Source organism: Drosophila persimilis, unplaced genomic scaffold (genome assembly GCF_003286085.1).
Source record: "Drosophila persimilis strain 14011-0111.01,24,50 unplaced genomic scaffold, DperRS2 tig00000000-arrow-pilon, whole genome shotgun sequence".
Taxonomy (NCBI): Eukaryota; Metazoa; Arthropoda; class Insecta; order Diptera; family Drosophilidae; genus Drosophila; species Drosophila persimilis.
In genome coordinates, this window is record NW_020825288.1 from 6,009,079 (window position 1) to 6,016,588 (window position 7,510).

A 7,510-nucleotide genomic window follows, 5' to 3' on the forward strand; every position below is an offset into this window, starting at 1 on the left:
GGGGAGAGCGAAGCCAAGCAAACGGAACCCCAAACAACCACTTGAGAGTTTTTTTTTCGGATTCTGCTGCGTGTGCCCCAAGCGGAAAAGACCATCGTAGACGATCGGCCACCAGCACGAGGGTCAGCCTTAATTTCCATATTGCATGAGAGCTTTTTCAACTAAATAATGAACAGACGGGAGTGTATCAATTGATCAAAACTAAATTGGTTGCGTTCATGATTCGTAGAGATCAGCGGTGCTCCCGCAATCGACGGGAAAAGTGCTAAAGAGAAAGCCCGAGAGTGCAAAAACAAAACAAATTTGGATTTGGAGCCTGGAGTGTGATTGAAGAGCTTTCAATAACCAATACATGTCCTGTACCTGACGAGCCTATTTGGTGTCTAATTCGAGACTGGGACAGAAAACAAAATTCATGGGGCTACAAGACAAATTTCTGTACGACTCGAGAATGGGACCGAGACTGGAACCGAGACTGGAACCAAGAATGGGACCGAGACTGGGACTGAGACTGGAACCGAGACTGGGACCGAGACTCAGACTGAGACTGGGACCGAGACTCGGACCCATGAAACCAAAAACAAAATACATGTGGGTTGCGGTATTTTTTTTTATGATTTACACTGCTTCCAAAATTCAAATATACGCTGTTATCCGCTTATCCTCTGTTTCATCACACCATACGAAGAACAGGTAGGCGAATAGACCCAGGAGACATATTTTTTGTGTAACTTTTACAGAACTTTATTCAATGGCTTTCTATCCAAAGCGCTTCCGTTAAGGTCTACAATCTCTAGAAGAGGCGTCGAAGTGGAAACGACTACAGCCTGCCGGAAAGATGGAGACTTTAAGAACTTTCTTCGAGCAACTTTTCCAATCGATAATGTGCTAAATTGAAACACACATTCGGGACAACCCACACGAAAAGGGTTTCGAAATTGCCAAAAGCTTTTCCTGATCCCAGAGTCTCAAGAATCAAGAGCCCACGATGTAATGTGTGTCCCATGAATAATGCCACGAAAGTTTCGTTCAAGAATTCAGTATGCTCCAAAAGAATGTAAATCAAAGACCGACATCCAGGCCCGTGCGAGGAGTGGAAGTCGAAGGAGGAGGCATAATGCAATTTTGATGTTGTGTAAGCGCTCCTCTTAGCCCATCATCTATGCTAATTAAGTTAATTAAAAAGTACCAGCAAAGTATTTGCACTTGGCCAACTTCACTTCACTTCACGTCATAATCAAAGTGGAGGCGGCGCATCGAATGGAAAATGAAGCCCAAGTCATGTCAAAATGCTCTTAAAAAGCCAGAGCCCCATTCCCATTCCCATCATCATCACCAGAAGGGGCCCCAGATGCTGGGAGTATGACGATGGCGACGGCATACAGTGGAGAGTCTTTATTTAAAAATGAAAATGGAGAAAAAAGCTGACAAAAAAAAAAACGAGGCCAATTATAAGCTTCATCATTAATTTGAATAAAATTAATTTTTCCCCCCACACACACACACACACACACACACATAGAGCAGGAAAATGCCACAAAAGAAATGTGCCACAATAAGAGAGAGAAATGCTCCAGGAGGAGGTGCTGTGTGGCACAAACGGACTGAATGACAGAAGGAGGCAAAGGCGGAGGCGGAGGCGGCAGAGTCGGAGGCACGAAATGACAGCAGACGGTGGCAAATAAAACATTTAGGCGGAATTATAATTTTACTTTGCTTATTTATAATTTACGTTTAAAATGTGAAACACCTGACAGCTAAAGAGAATTTATGTTTGCATGTTTTCCATTAATTTATTTTTCCAAGGCGCAAGGCGCAAGGCGCATGGCGTCCCCCCTCTTTCCTTTCAAGGAAAAATGCCCAAGACCAAGTCGAGACTGGGAACTGCACGAAAATGCACAGAGGCCCGAACAGCAGGGGTTTGGTGGATGGGAGACGGGGCACGGCACAGACAGAGGCACAGACAGAGGCACGGGCACATTTTGCTATCACGTTTGGACTATAAAACAGAAACAGCCCCAGCTACAGAGCCCTGCCTGATGATGTTGTTGATGACGTGGAGCGGCGCTACGAAGCAGCCGCCAAAAATGGCAAACGGGTAGTCTCAGGTCCCAGGCAAGAGGAGGAGCACCAGCCACAGAGAGGGAGACCCGGAGACCCGGAGACGTCTCGACGCAGTGCAAAAACTTGTCAAGTAAATATAAACGAAATATGTGGCACGGCACCCGTTCGCCGTTCGCCGTTCTCCGTTCTCCGTTCGCTGTTCTCCTTTTACTTGCTTTATTTTATTCCCATTTTATTATTATTTTCGCCCCGGACTGGCTAGAAGAAGATGCCACAGACGCCACAGCAGCAGTGTGTGGCAGAACCAGCAGCAGCCGAACACATAAAAAATATTTTTATGCAACATTTTTATGATTTCCGTCTGGCTGTGACAGAGCGCAGAGCGGCTTGGCCACAAAGAAACATTGTCCATGCCCCCCCCCCCCCCCCCCACACCATCCACCGTATCCCGGTATCCCGTGTCCAAAATATCTCCTGCTTCACCTGCTTTCAATTAAACGACACTTTTCTTTTATGCGACGGCTTATTTCTCATTACGATTGCACTATTCTCGGTTTTCCCCCTTTGTTTGCACTCAATGCTCATTTCTTTGCGAGAGATTCCCCCGATTCCCCGACTCCCCGACTGCTGGGGGGTTGAGGCTGGTGTGTTGACGGCCCGCCTGATGTTTCCCTCAAAAGGGGGTTACGGCAATGGCTGTGCTCCCTTGTCTCACTTCATCAATCATTAATTTCGTTTATTTTTAGTGAAAATAATCACTTTGGGCAACATATGTGACCGAGCAGCAGACGTATCTGGAAGATGCGCATGGTCCGAAACACCTCCGTGCAATTATCAAATGGACTTTGTCCCGGTCCCAAGCCCAGTCCCAATCCCAATCCCAATCCCAATCCCTGGGACACGTTGCGTGTTTTGTTGGGTTAATGTGTGTGAAATGACTTTATTGGTTTTCAGGTGGCATGGTGTGGGTCTGCCTCTGTCTCTGTCTCTGGGTTTCGGTTTTCGGTAAATGATGGCCTTGCTTTTAATGGACACATGTGTATCGACACTGCCAAGGGCGGCCAGACTGGGGTTAAGTGCGGCTTAGATGGGGATAATAACGCAGACATACAAAGAGCTTTGCCAACAGAAAACAATTGCTGAACAATTTGTTCACATCTGATATTTAGTGGTGGATACTGTAGCCTTGCTCTCCATTTTACGAGTATATCCACAAAATCAATTGCACTGGAAGAAGGCTTATAGATTTATATCTCGTAAACAACAGCCTTGCCACTCATACTAACATACAGTTCTGTAAGCATTCGCATTAGCTGATGAGAGTGGTTCCATCTAAAGGGTTGGTTACAACCAATAAAAATGGTTGTTTTCTTTCCCATAATATTGGAAATTGTTTATCGCACATTGAACCCTGGGTTTTCCATAATTGAACATCGATAGTACACTCGTATTAAAAAATATTATAGAATATTAATACAATCATTCATCGGCCTTTGTTCGCTTCATTCGTAGGAGTCTGTTTGCTTATGGGACATTGTATACAGCGAAACGATATAATTTGCATCATTCGATAGTGTTAAACAAAGGCTTCCACTCATCGCATTTCGAAATTCGTGGTACACGTAATACAGGATGGTGACACAGCTGTCCCACCGGATGGAATGCATTCGCATTCGTAACACTATCGCGCAATTGTCAGCGAACACTTCCTCAGATGTGTTGGAATCTTTGGTCATTTCAGTGACTAACCCGCCTAGTCTTATCGCTTTTTCTAGTGCAACATACAATTGTACTATGCCATGAACCAAAAATAGAAAACTCTCACAGATACACATGTATAGATACAGAGTTACTCACAACTTTCCACACCCAAATCCCACACGCACCTCGAGGTAAATTAGTCAACAACTCCGTAGTGAAAGAGGCGGAGAGTGGCAGAGCCAGAGCCAGAGCCGGAGTTCCGTTCCCGGGGCAATTCTCCTAATGCAATACATTTCCGCTATGCTGCGGGCTGCGGGGTCGCCTGGGTTGCCTGGTCGCTGCGCTATCGGTTGAATCATGCATACCAACATGATTTTTATCTATATGTCGATAACATAAATATGACGAGGAATGGGGGCCTGGACAGAGTGCAATTGCAGTGGTGCGCGCACCTCATTGAACTTTTCAGACAAACACAATTTGTCCGATAAGGAAAAAACGTCTACACGACACCAGGGACGAGGCGGCAGGGCACACGAGGCTAGGCGGAAGGTGTGTGTGTCTCTGTGTGTGTGTGAGTGTGGAGGGTATAGAGAAGGGGTGGCTTGGTTTGGAGGCGGGGTTGAAGCGGCCGGTCGAACGGCGCGCGCACTAATGGCCACCATTAATAATTGAAAAACTGAAACAGTCGGAGCATGTGAGGAGTAACCGGAGGAGGCAGTGTTGGATGGTGCCCCATCGTGGGGGGTGTGGAGATGGAGATACAGATACAGTGATGATACAGCATGGTGCTGAGGTAGAGGCAGGGCTAGGGGTCGACAAAAATCTATAACCAAAAAAGTTATGAATAAGCGAACGAGCCAGCCAGAGAGGAGGCGAAGCGAGAGCAGGGCCAGGCCAGAGCACGAGAACCGAGAGTCAGTCGAAAGCTACAAACCTGTTCTATGCTGTTTTCGTTGTTGTTGTTGTTTTTGTTGTTGTTGTAGCTGCTGCTATAGTTGTAGTTGTAGTTGTAGTCCATGGCGACTCCAATGGGCTGGTGCTGCTGCTGCTGCTGCTGCTGCTGCCGATGCTGCGACGCTGCAGCGACGTCGACAACGACACGGCGACAATGTTGGAGCTCCTCTTCTCGTTCTCCTGGTTAGACTCGTTCTTATTGCTGCTGCTGCTGCTTCCGCTGCCGCTGCTGCTGCTCCTTGATGATGATGATGAAAATGCAGCAACAGCAACGTCCAAGTCCAAGTCAAAGGGAATCGCGTGCGAATCGTAGCCAACCAGCATTGGAAAATTTACAAAATTCCTTCTTCGGTTGCTCTTAGCTGGGGAAGCTTTCAGTTTTGTATCTGTATCTGGGCCTTATTGTTGGTGTGATTTTTAGACGAATTTTCCGCTGCAGGGCAGCAGCCAGAAGAATCGCAAACGCGCACGAACCGAAACTGAGACCGAGACTGAGACTGCGACTGAGTCTGGAACTGTGACTGCTCGTGGGTCGTGGTCGTGGTCGTGCAGCAGGGGGAGGCGCACACAATATTGGAGCAAGGTGTTTCCAAACACACAGAGAGACCGAAACGAAACGAAACGAAACCGATGGCAAATATTCTCGCCGTGCTCTGAACTGCGCAAAAGCAGAGCTAACGCTGGCTGCGAGCTGAGAGCTGAGCTAAAGTCTCTGCCGCTGCTGCTGCTGCTGCTGCTGCTGAGAAGACATTTTTGTTGGGGCTAGCATGCGAAGCTCCACCACCGTTTGCACTGGCTAGATTACGTCTGCCGCTGGGGGCCGTCGCCGTCACCGTCGCCGCCTGCTCTCTGCCGAGCTGCTTCGGCCGCCTGCCTGCCTGCCTGCCCGTCAGCCTCTGTGTCAATCGAATTAAATGGAGAGCAGCAAACTGAGTAATTGGGGTTTAGATATTTTTCCACAGCTAGACAAAGTTCGGTTTCTTTTGCACATTTGTTAATTGAACGAATTGAAGGAGATGAAGTTGTTTGTTGTTGGGTGCAAAACCCTACGCGACACACACGCACACGCACACTAGCACACACCACACACTGGCAGACGTCGTTTTTTTCAAGGTATACAAAATTCTGCACACCACACACTGTAGTTTTTGCAGTTTTCTCGCCTGTGTTTCTTCTCCCAATTGAACTTTGTTCTGGCGTGGCCTGGCTTGGATGGTAAAAAACCTTGAACTCCGCCGTTGTCGGATACGCTTTTGAGTTGCAAGGCAATTTGATTTGCACCCGATTTTCACTGAATAGTCGTTTCTCTTTGTTTTATTGAATTTTCTTCTTTCGACCGACGACGCGCTCTCACGGACGGGACGGGCCGAGCACAGAGGGCGATACACACACACAGAAGAGCACAGGCACGGGTCGGGTCGCTGCTGCGAGCTGAGCTGAGCTGAGCGCAGCCGAAAACTTCTGCTGCAATACACAAATTTCTTTCTTGTTTGCAGCGCCAGCGCGCCGCGCACGAGAGCTAAGAAAATAGTATCTATGGGATGTGTGTATCTACGCGTGTCGCGCGAGATACGACCGCTCGGTTCGGATTTTCGGTTCGAATGAGGACCAGCAGAGCGAGAGTCTGATAAAGAGAGGCATAGAGTGAGTGCGAAAAGAGGGTGAGAGTGAGCGGTAGAGTGGTTATCGATAAGCGTTTTCCACCACCGATAACACATAGTTTCTGCTGCGTTGCTTCCTGATAAATCATTTTAAGGCACCTTAGATTTTTGTTTTCTTAAAGAGTCACCTCCCTTCAATTATGTATAATAAACAACATAATTTCACACCTTCTACGAGTACAAGTATATAATTTACCATATCCGTATGTATCTCCGTAATTATTCCTGTAAAACTGAAAATTCAAACTCGATATCGATAACATTTCTTATCGACAAATATAGCTCAAATATTGGCGCCAATAAAATCTGTTCCATATTTCTGTCAATCAAACCACTAACGACTATATATGTACATAGTCGATATAAATTTGTTGACCGATTCAGAGTATTTCTGATAACTTGTATCGTTGCGTCCGATTCGGCCTTAGTCATGTTTGTTTACAAAAGATACAAACACATCCACTAGTGCATGTACAGTGAGCGAGACAAGTTTACGGAGAACTTAAACCAAGCTAAGGAGTTAAGCAGGCCCGAAGCATGGTCACAAAACCAAATAAAGACCATCATAAAAAAGTCCAATAGTATGAGATTCCCCTTCCATTATATATTGTACATAAACTTTTTTATCTCACTATGAGAGTGGAAGAGTGAATGGACGAGGGTATACAAATACGTGCAATGGCAGATTAATATGCCGCTCTTAAAGTATTTATGAGACAGACTCTTCAAGATGCTTGAAAGCTGAATCAGCTTTGTTGTCCAATCCACACTTCGCCTTGTTCGACAGTCCCAAACCGATTTGTATACACCAGACCGCACAAAGTGTACACAAGGAATTAGCAGGGACTGGTCTGGCTGAGATGCTGTATGCAATATCAATTTACGAACCATGCCACAGAAGAATAACAAAGGCTTGTTGATAAATACGTTCTTTGGGTGACATACCGATATCCCCGCACATGGGAAAGGAACCGAGAGAACTGAGAACTCTTTTTACAAAGAACTTCAGTCATAACAATGCTTAAGCGGAATTTACGAAAGAATATATATATTATATATATATATATATATATATATATATATATATATATATATATTATATATATATACAGATTGTCTGTAAATTG

At 45.9% G+C, this 7,510-nt stretch overlaps 1 protein-coding gene across 1 annotated transcript in view; it reads right to left on the minus strand.

Moving 5' to 3' along the window:
• LOC6598771 overlaps positions 1–7,396 on the minus strand; it is a 30,618-nt gene extending 23,222 nt beyond the window's left edge. The window contains exons 1-2 of the mRNA XM_026984342.1: positions 7,329–7,396; positions 4,703–4,730 (exon numbers count right to left, since the gene is read on the minus strand). Of these exons, the coding sequence (XP_026840143.1) occupies positions 4,703–4,730; positions 7,329–7,396 (96 nt within the window). The remainder of the gene's footprint in view (positions 1–4,702; positions 4,731–7,328) is intronic.
• Positions 7,397–7,510: the final 114 nt, after the last annotated feature.